Raw genomic sequence first — 18,990 nt, forward strand, 5'->3', positions numbered from 1 at the left:
ATTTATCAGTTGAAGCTTTTCTCTCCCATCAGTTCTGTCTAAACTTATTGCGAGAGTGTCCTGTCCACAAAACTAGGATTGAAACTCAATACTCATTTAAGCAAGTGTCAATGATAAGTCCCATTCACAGGACAGTTATGCACCTTTTCTGAATAACTTTTGAATGATCTGGATATATCAGAACCACACTGCATGGACATAAGTTGGATTTAGTTGAGTCAAAGCTTGGTTCAGTGTAAAAAATACTGTATTTTTTAGAAGAATCACAGACATATACAAAGAATGCACAGTGGTCACAGTCAGTCCATACCAACATTATTACAATAAGACTGGCAGATACAGGTCACTGGATCAGCACCACAGTACTGGGCTTTATACACTGATCGTTAGAGATGGGTAGAGACAAAGACTGTATTTAAGTAAGAGTAATGTTACTCAAGTGGAAGTACAAAGAAGTGATCCAAGAAATTACTCAAGAGTAAAAAAGTATTTGGGAAAACTACTACAAGCCATTAAGTTAATGTTATTTGAAGGACAAAACATTAAATAATGTATACAGTCTTTCAAAGGACAGACACAAAACTGAGACAAACTAAATCATATCTGAAGGCGCGGTGCAAGAAACACAAATGTTCCAATCATTTCACATTGTCAGCATAGTGTGAGGAGTAACCAAAACTTAATGTTACTTGCTTTTACTTCAATAAAAAAATATTACTCAGGTAGGAGTAAAAGTATGCTGCTAGAAAAGTACAATTTCTTTAAAAATGTACTCAAATAAATATAACTACTGCCCACCTCTGCTGACTGTGAAGGCAACACGAGTATGGCACACTTAGCTTTGGTCCAGAACACAAACACGACCATCAAAGACACACACAACTGCCATGGTCACGCACCTACTGACACTGTCCACAGTTCACACCCTAGGAGACACAGGACTCACCACAGGGACATACACCAAAGGGGATCGTGGGACAAGAACTAGAGCCACAGGATCTTGCCAGATAAAACTGTCATGAGATTGTGCACATGCGAGGACAAAAAAGGGTTAACATTGCTAATGCCGAAACATGGAGCCTGAATGTACCTGCATTTTGCCAGAACAGTCATAGAAATGACCAAGAATGTCCAAGGAATGTGTATATGTGAATATAGCCAGAAAATGCTTAGTGGTAGATAGTCATAATCCGTAGTTCTGGTTTCCATTGTAATGAACAAGGCTAAAATGTTTTTGTCTGTTTTATATAATGGTGTAAGTTGAGATAAGTATTTAGGTGACAAATGTATTTTTAAAATTGCTAAGATGTCTCCCGAGTGCTCTGACTTACTGGGAACTATGTGTGAATGGGACTTAAGTTATATTATATAGTTATAGTTATATAGTTATATGCAGAAGTAATAGTTCCAAAACGCAATGCTATAATGACAAAAAATGAAACCAAAATTGTGAACTGAATCAAAATGACTTAAAGGTGCGCTGTGAAACTTTTCTGGTGGAAAGTTCACTATCTGTTGATCTCAATGGAAATGTTCCACTGTATGGCATTGAACCTCTGTCTCCATGGAAGTAAGAACCACATGGCCAAGTTACAAGTCAGATCTATGAAAAGGCCACTGCAGAATGTATGTCTTTAAGCCATTTTTAGCAAAGGCAAAGCAATTACATCTTCATGGAGACAGATGTCAGACCCTCCACTAAAACTCTCCCTTTTTTCCACTAATCTTGTCTTCGTCTCATGGACCCAGTCTAAAGGCTTGTGGGAACTGTATCTCATTGCACACTTTTTAACCAGTAAACCACTAAAAACACAAAGGCGCTGGTTGTGTATCCAGGGAGGTTGAAGACACTGTTGGCTGCTGGGGTTTCTGGGGCTGGAGCTCCAGTGGGGCCTGGAGGTCCTGGGTCACTGTGAATAGGAGGTGACCCAGTGTTTCTTCCTCTGCATAGAGGGGCTGTGTTGGATGAGGAAGCCGTCTACGTCAGTGCAACTGTGGCGGGCTGCCCGGGTGCTCACGGTGCCCTGGTGCAGAGTGGCAGGCCATGGTCCACGTCGCTCAAAGAAACCACACTGAGGACACAGGGGAGCACAGGGTTCATCTACAGCTACATCTACAGCCTGATCAGAACTGGTACGCTGTCATTTACTCTTAAAATGCAACTGTCCTGGGCCAGACTGATAGAGCAAGGCTGCAAATCTGTGTAAGCAGCCCTTCTGACCAGTCACACACATGTTTTTCGCTGATTTGAGCTAACTTAAATGCTCTTTAGAATAGTTGACTGCACACAAATTGTTATCCTATAGTTTGGATATGATGCTCCAACAGTGATTGCTTTCTTTACCTACTTTAGTTACTACTCCTCCTACTACTACATTTGTGTTCATATAACTATTTGACTCAATTTTATGAATTTACTACAAACACTGTTACTGTCAATATGCCTGGCCCATATTCAAATGTGTATAGAAGAAAATAAACAGCAGCGGCTGTAATGAAATATGATCGCACTTGTTGAGTGTCAGACCTTGAGTGAGAGACAAGACCGAGTCCAAAAGCGAGTCCGAGACGAGAAACGGTGATCTACCCACACGACCTTAGCGATCGACTGGTAGATAGTGATCGACGTATTGAGCACCCCTGGACTAGAGCATACATACCTTCCAGAGCAGCAGGCAGATGAGAGCCAGCACAGAGACCCCTCCCACAGCAGACAGCACAAGGACTCCGAGTGGAGGGCTGGGAGCCACAGGGAGGGACAGGTCTGGGAAGACTCGCACTGAAAACTGACACACACATTGCAAGGGTTTGTACAGTACCCCCTGGCATACATTTCTTATTAAGCACAATAGAAATTTTACAAACCCCCACATTACCCCCATACATTGTTTAATGTATAGACTAGTTAGTCCATAGAAAGCCTATATGGGAGGAGATCACTGTTGCATTATTTGCTATAGTCAACTATCCCAAATAGAATTAAGAATTGTACCTTGATTGGAGTAATGTTTTTGTATTTCAAGTACAAATTCTCTACTCCAATCTAAATAAAACATTTCTTCAAGATTAAAAACATATATTTTTTTCTTATTTAAAAGCAACAACACTTTCTTGTGATCTGTCTAATAACTTGCAACCATATGGGATGTGTAAAATGTCATAGTTTTTCTCTCATTTGACTCTTTTGCAGTCTGTTGACTGAAGTTTCTCCCCATGGAGTGACCGGACTTGGACAAAGTCTGCAGAGCTTGGTTCTCCCTGAGTCTCACTGGGCAGGACACAGGCTGTGCTCTGAGCCTCAAACAAGTGGAGAGGTCTTAGTGAGCTCTTTACCCATACTTTGCTCTGCTTAGCTTTGCTTCTGTTTTATTCTAAACATGGTCACTCTGCTACAGTCACTTTTCAAAGATGTGCTAATAGTGAGTAACTTCAGTCTCTTGTTAATGGTTTGTGGAGCCACACTGGGTAGCCCTGGCTTTATATACAGATTACAATGTAGCCTAATCCCAACTGCTACTGCTTTGTCCTGTTTCTGTCTCAGTGTTAGGGGCAGAGTCCCAAACGGCTGTCTGGTCTAGCGGCTGTCGGCCATACTATCAGCAGAGGGTGCTAATACGATAATTTGCTTATTTGTCAACCATAAATTGCATGTGCCTAAAAGTCCAGGGCTGTTTTTGGTCCCAGTCCATCCCTGCTCACTGTGTACAGTTTAGTCCAAAACACAAATCTGAAAGTGATTTCAGTCACTCTTTACATGGAATTGACCATAACATACCGTTCCTCAGTGAGTGTTTGGAGCACTACATCTACTTTGGATCTGTAGCTGTTCCAAACAGACTGCATAAACATGAGCTGCAACTGCCAAGCCTGTGAACAAGTGTCAGTAATGGCAGAAAGCTCAAAGCCAAGGGAACAGATTTGGTGAAACTCGTGCCAAGACTTGCACATGTGTATTTGACAGTAGATTGGTTAGAGTCATTCCTGGGAAAATGGGCCATAACAAAATATACATCTCCATTATCTCCATTGTCTCCATGGAAATGAAAAATTATACAGTGCTCCTTCAAGTGAAATATCACTTTCCATGTTACTTATCTACATGCATCAAGAGAATAATAATATATTTTATTCAATCTATTTGACTTTTTATGATCGATTAATGCAACATACATACTTTCTTTGATAAAAGTTCATTCTGTCTTCAGTTTTAAACTTAGAAATAGGCATTCTTTTTGTTAGAGGGGAGAGAGTTTACCTGCTTTATTTTGTCTTTAAATAAATATGAGAATTAGTACCAACACTAGAGTAAAAAAAAAAAGTAATATATGACAGTTAGGGGGCACTATACCTGAACACTCTGTGGCTTCATGTTCACAGCAGGTTGGTCTGTTTGGAGTTGCAGAGTGGCCCTTCCAACAATGGTCACTGAGCTGGCCTCCACAAAGTCCTGTGACAAATCAACACACAAGACACAAGCTCAGCACAAGCCCAAAACAACCTTGTTTTGGCAGCAGAGAAAAGGCTATCACAAAGACATGGATCACATAGAATCAATCAACTATTTGCTGTTAATTTGACACTAAACTGAGTCTAATCACTAATATAAATGGGACAGATATACCAAAGGATGTATACCACATTTTATCTAGATTCATTCACATCAGCTAAGTCTTGCCAAAAGACACCATTGGTGCCTCACTGTGTAATCTCCCATCCAAGTACTAACCAGGCCCAGCCCTCCTTAGCTCCTGAGATCAGGAGCTAAGGAGGGCTGGATCACAAGGAGGTTTGTCCACAAAAGCCATGTGCATGCACTGTGTCTATGGTAAAGACCACACCTGTACAGTGTGTATGCTAAAGCGCATGGTACCTCCAGAAAAGTGCTGTTCCAGAGGCGTGCTCTCACGCTCAGGGTCACAGTGTGGTTCATGTGGATGAGAGGACAGTGCACCCGCACACATCTGGCCCCCAGCTTACAGCTCTGCAAAACATCATGTGGGGAGTACTTAATTACATGTACTTGAGCAAATCAAAGTTATACTTCTCAAAGTAGTTTTCAGACACCATATACAGTACAGTTAGTACAATACAGTTACTTCAAAATTATATTATTCAAAAAGGAGTACAAAGTAATGGTCCAAGAAATTACATAAGTAAGATTGAAAAAGTATGTGGGTAAAACTACTACTCAAGTAAAGGTAATGTAAAGAGTAATGGTCGGGATGTAATATCTGATTTATAATTTGAAGTTCATTTGAAGGACAAGACAAATAATGCACAAAATCTGGTATTTTCAAATCATACAATAGTGAACTACTGCATCCAAATTATTTCCTTGTGGATGAATAAAATTTGTCAAAATCATATCTGAAGGAGTGCTGCAAGCAACACAAATGTTCAAATCATCTCAAATTGTCAACATAAAACTTTTTTCACTTGCCATTTTATAGATCTGTGGTCAACTCAATGTACACTGCCTTGTCTCTGTTGTTTTTGATTTATAGATCTGCATCGAGGTCTGTGTGGTGCAAATTAATTCACTGCCACAACTCCAGGAGGCTAGGATTTTAAAATGCCATTCGTGTTACAAAATGATGCGGAAAAGCGGAGTACTGCAAAAGTATGTAGAGCAGTGGTAGAGAGGATCAATCACAGCCCTTATTGTCTACGTTGCTTTCCCCTGCTGTGTGCGTCTGTTCGATGTGTAGTTACAACATTTTGGGGGTGCATGTCAGATGACTCAGAAGCTCTGCAGAGGGGTTCAGGGGGTCACGATGCAGACTCTCTGCATCGTGACACAGAAGATTTGACACACAACCATAAATTGTGTTTTACTCACAGTAGGAAGAGGAACCACAACTTTTACTCAAGTACTCAGTAAAAATATTTTATGTTGCTAGAACAGTACTCTGAAAAGTACAATTTCTTAAAGTTACTAAAGTAGATAGTAACTGAATAAATGTAACTGAGCACTATCCACTTATGATTAAGTAATATATTTCACAGTGTAACAGTACTGTCAGTTGAGTACTTGAGTAAAACAGTTTTGTTCCTCTTCCCATTGTTAGTAAGCTTTATGTTGACAGTATGAAATTTCTTGAACATTTGTGTTTTGCAGCACTCCTTCAAATATGAGCTACAAGCCTAAGAGCAGCCTTCTGTACCAGTGTGGGGGATGTCCTTCTGGGGGAGTAGAGGTGGAGAATTGGAGATACTTTTGTCGTTTCCTTTTCTTCAAAATCCTGTTCAAGATTCCTCTTCTTTCTCCGCACCTCTTCCTCATCTGAAACCTGACCATTCACATGTTACAAATCTAAGCATCAGATTCCCCAACCACAAATACACAAAGCGCCTTTTTCAAAAATAGGGAGTTGAGTAAATGGTAGTTACCGTAAGTCTGAGAGGGTTGAGTGAGTGATGGTTACCGTAAGTCTGAGAGGGTTGAAGTAGTTGTTACCGTAAGTCTGATTGGGTTGAACTAGTAGTAGTTACCGTAAGTCTGAGAGGGTTGAGTAAGTGATGGTTACCGTAAGTCTGAGAGGGTTGAGTGAATGATGGTTACCGTAAGTCTGAGAGGGTTGAGTACCGCAGATGGTGAACAGAATTCCACAGAGCTGCCAAGTATCTCAATCCGGCTAAGATACAGCAGCCACTTCCCACTGAACAGCTCCAGCGGCCAATCAAAAACCAGCATTAGATTACCCAGGTGGTGCAGAGATCGCCCACTTTTCTGCACCTAATATAATAAAATAAACAAACAAAAAAACATTTTCATGCAAGTCAATTAAGAGGCATGTCCTAAGCTATTGCTAGAGGGCCCACGTAATCCTGTCACTCTAACTCAATATTAATGCTGAGGAAAATGTGTAATATGTAATGTAATATGCATAAGTACATTATATACTGAGTCACTGTATTTACCTGAAAGTCAAATGTTACTAAAGAGCCTATATCGGAGGTCTTTTTAATGGCAGACTCGCCCATCACATGACCACTGAAGTAGATGGGGTCTGGAGGATTCAGCCTGTTCAGGGTAAGAAGAGAAAACTATAGACTTAACAAAACAATGAAGCGTTACAATTATGCAGAAATATGCAAATATTTAAAACCTAATATTTACAGTATGAGAGAAGCCTGCAGAGACACTTCCACCAACATGGAGACGGTGAGTGGAAACAGGTCCCACTGCTCGCTCAGGCTGAACACACCATACACATCATCAATGTTTTTCTTGTTTTGTTTTTTTTCTGTACCAGTTTCTACATTTCAGATAATATGGACCACATCAAATACAGTATATGGTGCAAGATATATGGAATTATGTAGCAAAGAGAACATTGAAATGACTCTGAAATACTAAACTAATACTAAACTAATTCTTTCTTTTACATTTTAGTTTCCTTCCTTTTGGCCTTCTTTCAGTGAGCTTCATGATGAAGTCACCTGAAATGGTTTTCACTTTAAGATGTGCCTTGTCAGGTCAAGGAATGTCAAAAGTTTTGAGTTATATTGAGTTTTTTGTCCATATATGTTAACTTCAGTGAGAATCTACAGTGTAAGTCTGAGGGGGTTGTGGCCATACCACCTTTTCAAAGCCTGATCCTGTCAGATCTCAGATCTGGATGATGGATGGGAGACCACTGGGAAAATCAGGTGCCACAGGGGGCCACCAGTTGTGTCCTTAGGCAAAGCACTTCACCCACATGGCCTAGTATGAAAGTAGTGTGTGTGTAAGAGATGGTGATCGGAGGGGCTGATGGTGCAGATTGGCAGCCAGCCTTCCATCACTCTGCCCCAGAGCAGCTGTGGCTACAACAGTAGTTCAGATAATTAAAACTGATAAAGGCCATATCTTTGGGAGAGTGTATGCACATCAGTGTATTGTTTTGTAACTGTGTAATGAGGCAGCACAGTATTTACATGACTGAACACATTAGAAGTTAATGTGAGCTGATGTGAGGCCATGTGCACAGTCTGAGCTTCACTCACGTGGAGAGCTGCAGCTGGCTTGTGATCTCTCTGCTCCTCAGACTGGCCTCAGAGGGCTGGAACCGAATCCACACCTCCACCTACAGAGTCAAAACTACAGTATTACTGGGGGACATAGACATTGGCCCTTATTTACTTACATTGTGGTGAAAAGCGTGTATATTTGTGTGTATATTTTGCATACAGCAGAGAGCGCGTGGTATGTATTATTCTGTGTGCAGAGCTCTGATCTTGCCATACACACAAGCAGCTCGTGATAAATGGCAACGTCATTTGAATGGAATGCTGCAAAATATTCATGTTTCACGAATAGAATATATAAAGATGTGGACTAAGTGAGTGTAACTTCACCCATAGTGTGTGGCTCCACTCAAATGAAGCTTGTGATGTTAGTGGTTATGGGGCGAATTTGGAGCCAGGCTCTATATTAGGAATATAATTTTTTTAACGGACAAAATGGTGAAAAAAAACAACAACAAAAAACCAGAATCATGTACAGCGGATTAATACGAGCATTTTCCCTCGGGATCTCTTTAAACATTGTATAGTGACAGATCCAAAATGAATGTTTCAAGCCTTATTAAAGTTACAGTGGCTCTCTATTAACAAAGTTAAATGCACCAATCTGAATCATTCATTTTACTGCACTGTAGTGTAGTGTAGTGTAGTGTAGTGTACTGACCATCAATCTGAGGTCCTCCATTTCCAAAATGTTTAGAAGTGTGTCCCTCAGTGAAAAAGGTTTGGACAGCCCTGCTCCTGCCCTCTATGATGAAGTTACTGTAGTTGTACTGGTTAGCTCACTAGTGCAACATACTAGAGTTGTTTTTCACTGGGAAGTTGATTCATAAAAAGAAGTGAAAAATGTTCCAGGTGCAGTGCTTCTGCTGAATGGAAGTTGCTTGTCTCTGCTCATACAATGGTTCTAAATGTCATCTTTACCCTGTCTCACTGACATGTACTACCAACCATGTCTCTGAGCCACAACTCAAGATTCCCCTACAATCACCCGGCTGTAGGCTTGATGATGGTGGTGAGCAGGCTGGAGTGTGTGGGGCTGCTACCTGCTGATTGGCCTTTAAAGGGTTTCCCAGGTCACAGAGCAGAGCCCTGCCTTCCACAGCGCACCCCACAGCCTGCAGTGCCCCCTGGAACAAGACAATGTGGAGATGGGGTGAAACCATATATCAGGGCTATTACTCATATAGACCATTATGTCTTTAATTTTGTTTATTGGTCGAGTATAGAAAAAACACAAATATTTATTCTAGGCTGTACAGAGACTGACCCATTCTCCATGTGCCATGTGTCATTCCTAGTTTTTACCTAATTCATTACATGTATCTTTTTAAAAAGCCCATATTATGCAATTTTCTGATATATAATGTTGTTTCCTCATAAACTAAAACATAGCCAGAGTGGTGTTTGGTTTCATCACACATATTTAACACACGAACCCTGCATATTTAGGTTGAGCTCTTCTCTCAAACAGAAAAGAGAAAACACTTGAGAAACCTTGTGACGTCATGCGCCTCTTTTTTTCTTTATTCATACACCATTTCAGCTTGCCAGTCACTACTGAACTAAAAGTTAAAGGAGCTGTTAACTTGAAAACTACCTCTACTTGATATGACAAGGTGGAACTGAGTATTTTGAGGTTTTAGAAAGACTAACAAAAAGGCTTACTCAAACATGTGTGAATGAAACAAAAAAAACAACTGCAGGTATGTTTTTGGTGACGTCAGTTTTGTGTAATATAGGTCCTTTAAAGGTGGATTAGGCAGACTTTTAGGTAAGACACTTGATTGTCTCCATGTAGATATTATTGTGCCATCTGAAATGTTCCACTGTATAACATCAAGCTCATTTATTACTTGTGGCCATACCAGCTTGTCAAAGCAGGGGTGGGCCTGGTTAGTACCTGGATGGGAGACCACTGGTCGCCAGTGGTAAAACTACTGCTGTTGTGTCCTTAGGCAAGGCACTTTACCCACATTGCCAAGTATGACAGTGGTGTATTATTATTATTATTATCATTATTATTATTATTATTATTATTATTATTATTATAAACTGATATATCTTGTTCTGAATGTTTTGAAGAGGGCATGACTTCTGCATTTGAGAAACTTGATACAAATGAGAGGTTACAAGGATGAAGGTTTCTCACACTCAGAATTCAGACAAAGTACAGAAGGGAATGGCAGCTCGGGGAAATGTTTATCACAACAAAATATGTCCCAGATAAATACAGTTGATTATTTTCACTAAAGTTAAAAGTTAATTTGACGACTTTACTGCAACTTCTACAAAATACCTTGCAATAGATTATGATATAATACTCCTATGTAATATTAATATCATCATCTGCAAATATCACAACAGGAAGACAAATATCAGAACAAATAAAAAACATAATTCCATATTTGACCATCGTGCTTCAGAGGAGTTGTACCTTGGCCCTTACTCCAGAGTAGACAAGAGAGGGAGGGATGGTGACGTTTAGGGCGACATTGTGGGCGTCCTCAGCAAGTCTCCATGGTGACAGGGTGTTGTAGCTGTTGTCTAGGGGTCGCCATGGAGATGAGACTTCGTGGGTATGGTTGACTGGTTTCCATGGTGATGGCAGGTTGGTGACATTGATGTGAAGGAGCAGCAGATTCAGATTGGAGTCCAGGACCAGCCGCTGGTGCCCCTCTGCCACACTGAGACACAAGAGTGATTGTGCTCTTGAAGGTACATTGCACAAAATAAATATTAACATTCTACATTTGTTGAATGTTTCAGGGTCTTTCTAGATTTGTTTCTATTGATTCTTTGCAACTGATGTCGTCAACATTCTCTGAGGGTGTGATGCTAACTAGGGCTTTCGTGGTTAGGGAATTGTCTATAGCAGCTGCACCCCCTCCCCATCCCCCATCCCTCTGAGTTACAAAACTATTTTGAAAACTATCTGTGATGATGCGCTTGTTGCACAGATGCACATGTATCTTAGTTGTCGCTTGGATAGAGTGTGTGTAGCATGGGAGAAGTAACATTTGGCTTTGAAACAAGTGCTGCTGCCATTTCTCCAGCTCTCACTGTGGCAGGTCGGGGTCAGAGTCCTGCACCAAGTCAGGCACCCGCGGACTTAGAGAGAGAGAACCCTGAGCCAGCAGAGCAGAGTGTCCGTGAAATGCACTCGGGCAACGGCTGCACTTACCTCCGTGCGGCGAGGAGCTACGCCTCACCCAATGGTCTACATGGGTGGACCTTAGTCCTGGTTTAGTCCTGGGTTAGTCCTGGGTTATCACGGGCACGGGCGGTAACGGGTAGAATGTTAACGGGTCCAGGCTGGTGCGGGTCTTTAACAATGGACCCATGCAGGACTCTGGGTCGGGTCACGTTGGTCACGTGCAGTGAATATGCACCGCGGTGGGCCTCTTAGTACCACGGTGATTAAATTTTGTGGTTATCGTGACAGCCCTAATGCTAACTGTAAGCACTGCTCTGTCTGAGGCCTGTTAGTCTTTATTCTGAGTTTTGCTCTAGCAAAATCTCACCAGAAAGTGCTGACTTCGCGGAACTACAACAGGTGAGCTAATTTGTGCTGTTAAACAAGTCCCTCTCAAATGACATTACACTTAACTAGTTAAGTCAACTTTTGTTGAATACCTAAACAGGACAATGAATGCTCATTGCTCCTGAAAATGTGTTGTTTATATCAATTTTGTATCTTTTCTTGAGTTTTCAGATAATTTATACAAATTTAGCAGTGTTTTTGTCACCATGGTAATATACCCCCAGCGTGATGTCACTGTCTGCAACTTTGCAATGTACAGTATTGATACCTATCATTACATTACTTTGAATTTTGGCTAGCCACCCCGTCTTGCATTCATTTGATTGAATTGTCAACAGAGCCAATACACTGGTGGACTACAGGAATTCACGGTGTGAATTTGATTGATACTGTAATATCAATCTTAAGGCTTAAAGCTATTTCTACTAACAACAACTTTCTGAAACATTGTATAAATTAAGCTCTCTAACTGCTGAGATATTAACCATAGACCAGGACAAATATAGACAATGGCCATGTTTACATGATGTTTTTAAATTCCAATTTCATTACTCAGAGTTAATTAATTCGGAATTAAATTATTCTCGTTTGGGTTTACATGGAAATAATAATTCTGAATTAAGGTTTACATGGAAGACAGGTTAAATCAGCTTTATTTAATTCTGGTCAATGTCTTGGGGTGGGAAAGGGTTCTGACTAGACAGGGACATGAACGTCTTTACGTTGACTGAAAGAAACACACACTTCAGCTGCTACCGACTTTTTTGTCATCTTGGTTTGTTGTTACGCGTGTGGGGATATGTACCACTGTTCACCTGCACATACAAACTGAGGAACGGTCCAAACCCAGACTCTGGAACCAGCAGGAGCAGCTCTGGTTCAGGTCGGGCCCAGATCAGCTAAAGCAGGGAGTGGTGTTAGGTGATTCAGCCTGAGAAGCGTTTTCCCCGGGAAGAACCAAGAGCACAGAGGATGGATGCTCGAAACAACATAACGAATCAAACGGGATTCAAGTTTCTCTCCGGATGTTTGGACCACCTCAGTACCAGCCGAGCTCCTCGAGCACAGAGGACAAGAGCAGCCCGGCCAGACCTGTAGTCCACAGCGCATTCTCACTTTCGCCACATGGATCCAGTAGTCTTGCTCACCCCCGTCTGGACCCAGCACATGGAGGACGGAGCCTATGGACCTGTCTGACCAACCCGCTTGGAGGATGACACAAGACTAAGGAGGGGCTGCTCGCTATGGCGAGTGCTCCTGTGGTTTTAATAACTTAACTTTTGATAACATGGGATGAGGACGGCTCGTGGTGTTAACAGGGAACCTCGGTACCTTTCGTAATTACATAGGCACCAGGAAACGGAGGTACTGGGGACACAAACATGATACAAACTTTTTCACCATATTGCAGTGCGTCATCGCATCAGAAGGGTGATCCAATGTGCATGCACTGAACAACCGGAATTATTTTTTAAGTGGAATAAACGTTTACATGATCGCGGAATAAATTTATTTGACTTTAAAATTTGAATAAACCACCCACTTAATTCGGATTTAAGTTTAATTCAGAATAAGATTATTTCCAAATAATCATTAGGAATTAAGTGTTTACATGGTCTTTTTAAAGCAAAATAAATGTTTTATTCCAAATTTAATTATTTTTTATTGGAATTAAAGCTCTCATGTAAACGGGACAATTTTGAAATGTTGGGATGTCATGTAAACCCAACCATGTGCTACAAGAATTCACCAATGGAACAATTGTAATTTAGCAGCAGCTTACATCTTATGTTGTATTATGATCACAGTTTGAACGTCACAAGGTTAGTCCTTATTGGTGAGTTCCAGATGACATCACAGCATTCTATAGGCCAGTGTTATTTAATACAAATGGGGGGCAGCAAAAATGAATATTGTTCACTGCAGATGCTTGTTGTAATATAGAATGGTCTTAGGTCTAGTAAGTAATAGAAATGATCAGGTTTTATATTTGGGAATTTACCTTTCCAATATTTTGTGTCAAAATACAGCAACAGGAAAAACTGTCTCTTGCCCCCATAAGGCATCCTTGGACTAAAACTGTTTGAAACCCTGGTACAAGTACTTACATTTGGTATGCATGAGTTGTACTCACGTGTCCAAGGGCCTTTGTCTATCGTCAGTGAACTGCGCAGTCATCTGCAGGTTACTATGGCAACGGTTGTCATTTCCACATGCCTTTTGAATATGGATCTGTCAACATATTTCATACATGGACTTTTTTATTCACTACAGCCACACATATACCTAATAATAACAACCTCATAATAACTAGTATATCTACCTAATGTAAAAAAGACTTATTCCCTGTCTACTTAAAATGTCCAGTACCAAATTTGAGTAAAATTCTTCTTGTCCCATTACAGATATATCAGAGGAAAAAAATAATGTAATGAATTTATGAAGAAAATGTTGTATGTTTGTAATCTTGTGTGTAACCTTTTGCTCCCAGGCAGGGCTGCAGTCAGGGGGAGGTGGGGCATGTGCATGGCTGCCTGTCTGATGGGACCAGTCATGACGTAGGTTCACACTGTGATGGTGTCTTAAGTGGACAGATTGGCTTCACATGATGTCAGTTCATTTTTAAAAGGGAAAACCACTTTTTTTTTGTGGTTCAATATAGAAAATAAATCATTATAGATTTTTGTGAGCTTTTTGTCATGTTTTAATCTTGTGACCTCCTCAAAAACACACCTGGTGTGTGTTTTGTTTCATTTGTACAGCTTTGAGTAAAGAGGATAATAATAATAATAATATTGATGTGAAAAAGTATTCAATTGGGATATTCATAGACTTAAAGAAAGCATTTGACACAATGGGCCACTGCATACTCTTACAAAAGATACAAAAATACATAATCAGAGGAATAGTTCTAAAGTCTTATTTAACAAACCAAAAACAGTATGTGCAATGAGGACATCACAAATCCATGTGTGATACCATTGTTTGTGTTGTGTTTGTCCACGGGGAGCTGTGCTAGGCCCCAAATTATTTCTTTTAAATATAAATGTCTTGTACTTAGTTACTGAAGAACTTAAATTAGTTCTCTTTACATACAACAATTGTGTGTTCAGGCGGGGACCTTCAACGTTTAGTAATTGAGGCTACACACGAAACTGAAAAGTTACAAGTGTGGTTTTCCAAAAACAGTTGCCTCTAAATATCATGAAAACAAAAGCAATGTTCTTTCGAAACCATGAAATAAATCCACACACAAATTAAAATGAATAATGTAACCACAGAAAAAGTACATGACCACACATTTCTTGGTGTAACTCTTAGGTTGTCATTTTGGGTGTTTTCATCATTTAAGTTTCCTTCAAAATATACTCTACAGTCATATACAAACCTCCAAAGTTTTATTGATGATTTTACTAAGATGCTTTCAGTCAACATGCACAGACTTTGATGGTTTAGTCATTACAGGTGATTTTAATGTATTTTAATGTGAGTGAGGTACTTTTTGGACATTATTGGAAATTGCAGTAACAACTCTTGTGTCCTGTTTGCAACAGTGAACAGATGAACAAATCCTCCAGCTCCAGTGCCGTTAGAACTAATTTCCACATCTAAGTGCAGTATTCTTTAATGACAAGGCTCGGGGTATCAAAATGCATCAATTCCACAACTCAGAATAACTTAGAGCTGAGACACTTTGCACCTTGCAGAGATCGTCACCAATCTAAGTTCATTTACATGCTGCCTAAACAAGCTACCCACTAGATTTCTAAAGTCCGTCCTCAACAGTTTGCTTTCATCACTTGCTCACACACTTCACATGTCACTTCAATCTGGAAAATTTCAAGAGCTCTGAAAACTGTGGTCAGTAAGCCTCTCCTAAAGTAGAGCAGTCTTAATGCCACAATTTCTGACTCATCTCAAATTTACTGTTTTTTGGCAAAGTCCTTGTAAAAGCTATTTACCAACAGCTTACAAACTTTCTCCAAATAGACAACTCCTTAGATGTTTAACAGCCAAGTTTTAGAGCCCACCACAGCAGTGAGACTGCCCTTATCAAGGTGACAAATGACAACCGCCTGAACACTGATGCAGGCAAAGTCTCAGTCTTGATCCTGTTAGATTTCAGTGCTGCTTTTGATGCTGTCGATCATGGTTGACCATCATCTCTTATAGAGACTAGAGGACTGGGTGGGCATCTCTGGTATTGCACTAAACTGGTTCAAGTCCTATCTAGAAGACAGAAAGGATTTTGTTGAAATTGGAAACTGTGTCTCAGATCACATGGCCCTGACCTGTGGGAGAGCTCCAAGGGTCAATCCTGGAGCCCCTTTTGTTCAGTCTCTACATGCTGCCCCCTACAGGGCAGTTAATACACAGCAATAATGTGTCCTACCACAACTGTGCAGACGACACTCAGATCTATGTCTCACTGCAGCAGGAGACTGTGGACCAGTGGACTCACTCTGCCACTGCATCCAACAGATCAGACAAAACACAATTAATAGAAACAAAGCCCACAGAAACAAAGAGACAGTGTCAGCAGTCACCTCCAGTTTCTTTCTCTAAAACCTACAAATCAGGCAAGAAATCTCTGGCTAATAATGGACTCATACTTGAACTTTAACAGCCACATCAAATCAATAACATCTGCAGCCTTTTACCATCTAAAAAACATTGCAAAATCTAAGTTTTACTGTCTAAATCAGACTTGGAGAAACTTATCCATGCGTTTGTCTCCAGTAGGTTAGACTACTGTAATGTTCTGCTCACTGGTCTCTCCAAATGAGCTGTGAGACGCTGCAGAACATCCAGAACGTTGCAGCTCAGGTCCTGACTTGAACCAGGAAGTACGAGCACATGCATCCTGTGCTCAGATCTCTGCACTGGCTTCCTGTGGCTCAGAGAATAGACTTTAAAGCGGCTCTGCTTGTGTACAAGTCTCTCCATGGCCGAGCATCAAAGTCCATCTGTGACATGTTAGTGTCATATGAACCATCGCACACTCTGAGGAGCTCAGGGTTCGCCTCCTGCTGGTGCCCAGAGTCACGACTAAACAAGGGGAGTCAGCGTTTCAGATTCATGCAGCTAAAACCTGGAACTGTCGTCCTGAAAGTGTGAGACAGACTCTTCTTTAACGTTGTTTAAATCCAGTTTCAAAACAGTTCTGTTTAGCTGCATATGACTGAAAGGTTTTAATTTTTTATTCAGCACTCTTCTCTCTAATTTAATGTCTCCCTCTCTCTTTAATTTCATGATGATTATTTATGTTTTGATTTGTTTGTATTGTGATTTGTATTTCTTATTCTGTAAAGCACTTTGAATTACTTTGTGTACAAATTGTGTTATACTTACCTTGCCTATATATAATATATACAATTTCTTGATTCTTTGATGATTACGGTTTGCAGATAATGAAAACCCAAATTTCAAGGTCTCAGAAAATTAGAACATTGTATAAGGTCAATAAAAAAGGATATTTTATACAGAAATGTCAGACTTTTGAAATGTTCATTTCTATGCACTCAATACTTGGTAGAGCTTCCTTTGGCATGAAGCTGGTCACCTGGTGACCAATGGAGGACTGGTCAGTGGGTATGAGACTCACCTGGTGTCTGACTGGAAGAAGGGGGTGACTGGTCACAGGAAATCGTCTCAAATCATACAGTCCATTGCGTTTCTCTGGGAGTTTTTGGACCATGGAGGCATTCAGAGAAAACACCAGAGGCTGGACTTGATCTCTTATTGGATTCTGAAAGAAAGGTGGGGGAGTAAATTTTTCTTTTTTCTTTTTTATTAAAATAAGGCAATATAATCGCAACATATGAAATCAAAAACAACATTGGCAAATATAAAAAAGAAAATTCTCTTTTGTTAGGCTGGTTTTTGCTCAAAGAATGGGACTTACACTTATCTTTTCATTCTTTTAAACAAAAACACATTTAACAGCTGAACTTATTTAAAATCACACCCTGCATCTTGATGTCATTGGAAATTTCCCTCTGGGACAATGTACTCATATTTATGTATTTTTTTACATGGCTGGAATTGTACTCAACTGCAAGTACAAGTAAAAGGTCCATATTACACTGTTTTCTGATCTATGATATAATGTAGTTTCATCACAGACAGACTTGGAGTTATGTTTTATTTCATTCACACATTTTACACACAAACCCTGTATATTTATTATTTATATTTATATTTTTTCTTATACTTCTCTCAGAGGGAAAAACTGTGCATCAGTAATTGTAATCATTTGTCTTTCCATCCCTGAATAGAGTGTGATTATATGGCTAAAGTCTAAAATTGTTTCGATAATGCTATGACTTCTATCTGGTCAGTAGGAAATGTAAATGTGTTTTGAAGCTGAGATGCAGTGGAGACGTTTCCTCACATGTGCTCTGTGTGCAGCTGACAGCTCTCACTACATTCTCCAGCTGTACGCTATAGAAATATTGTTGTTGTTTTGGAGAAGGAATGTCACAATATCACATTTTTGTGTTACAATAAAAAAAAATCTATCTATCTATCTATCTATCTATCTATCTATCAGTCAGAAAAAGCACAATATGGGCCCTTTAAATTATATATATGTATAATTTAAAGGGCCCATATTGTGCTTTTTCTGATCTATGTTGCAGTGTTGTTTCTTCATCCAAAACATACAGCATACAGCTTCACTAGAATCATTTGGATAATTTCAATCCTTGTATTGCCAATCTCTACTGAACTAAAGGTAAAAGGAGGAGGTAGGACAGAGCATTTTGTGCTTTAGAGATTAGCGTAGACCAGGGGTGACTCATTTTGGTCTGGGGGCCGTATCCAACCTACTTTGATCCTAAAGGGGCCGGATCAGAAAACTCGTGACATACAAACCCCAAAAATAACAAGAAGTTCAAATATTTGTGCAGAGAAACACAAATCTATTATAGAACAAAGTGTTTTCTGTCTGAGAGAAGAACGCTCTTAAATAGTACAGTACAATAATAGAGGAACTTAAATAGTACTTGAGATTTACAACAGGCCAGGGTAACTTGTAATACCATAGACTTCTCCAGAGTTTGTAAGGTGACAGTGTTGTGTGTGTCCGTACCAGGAGACCGGCTCTGAGTGTGCGGCAGTGGGCTGTGGGCATGGACAGGAACGACCACACGTGGCTCTGTCCACTGCTCAAGAAGCTAACACGTGCCTTCACACTGGTCACATCTGCACTCACCCAGAACTGCACCGCTACAGCACAGGAGAGATGCTGTTAACTCTGAGTCAGGTTCATGTTAATGTTTGTTTTTTTTGAATAGCACCAGATCTAAAGCCAGACTATATCAGGCCTAAACAAGGTCTGAACATGGCCTAAAATGAAACTAAAGGAGGTCTAAGTCTAACCATGAATCATAATGTCTCTGCAGGGGGCCTCACATGGGTAAGAGATTTATTTGTTT

At 40.2% G+C, this 18,990-nt stretch overlaps 1 protein-coding gene across 1 annotated transcript in view; it reads right to left on the bottom strand.

Moving 5' to 3' along the window:
- Positions 1-1,841: 1,841 nt before the first annotated feature.
- LOC110161223 (integrin alpha-3-like) overlaps positions 1,842-18,990 on the bottom strand; it is a 57,838-nt gene continuing 40,689 nt past the window's right edge. Inside the window, exons 16-29 of the mRNA XM_055152361.1 lie at positions 18,645-18,781; positions 17,157-17,300; positions 13,686-13,783; positions 10,445-10,694; positions 9,054-9,137; positions 7,990-8,069; positions 7,121-7,198; positions 6,922-7,024; positions 6,563-6,736; positions 6,165-6,290; positions 4,871-4,981; positions 4,349-4,447; positions 2,661-2,786; positions 1,842-2,072 (exon numbers count right to left, since the gene is read on the bottom strand). Coding sequence (XP_055008336.1) covers positions 1,908-2,072; positions 2,661-2,786; positions 4,349-4,447; positions 4,871-4,981; positions 6,165-6,290; positions 6,563-6,736; positions 6,922-7,024; positions 7,121-7,198; positions 7,990-8,069; positions 9,054-9,137; positions 10,445-10,694; positions 13,686-13,783; positions 17,157-17,300; positions 18,645-18,781 — 1,775 coding nt within the window. The 3' untranslated portion in view covers positions 1,842-1,907. The remainder of the gene's footprint in view (positions 2,073-2,660; positions 2,787-4,348; positions 4,448-4,870; positions 4,982-6,164; positions 6,291-6,562; positions 6,737-6,921; positions 7,025-7,120; positions 7,199-7,989; positions 8,070-9,053; positions 9,138-10,444; positions 10,695-13,685; positions 13,784-17,156; positions 17,301-18,644; positions 18,782-18,990) is intronic.

This window comes from Boleophthalmus pectinirostris, unplaced genomic scaffold (assembly GCF_026225935.1).
Source record: "Boleophthalmus pectinirostris isolate CB_2022bp ecotype Guang Dong unplaced genomic scaffold, ASM2622593v1 HiC_scaffold_17, whole genome shotgun sequence".
NCBI classification, from domain to species: Eukaryota; Metazoa; Chordata; class Actinopteri; order Gobiiformes; family Gobiidae; genus Boleophthalmus; species Boleophthalmus pectinirostris.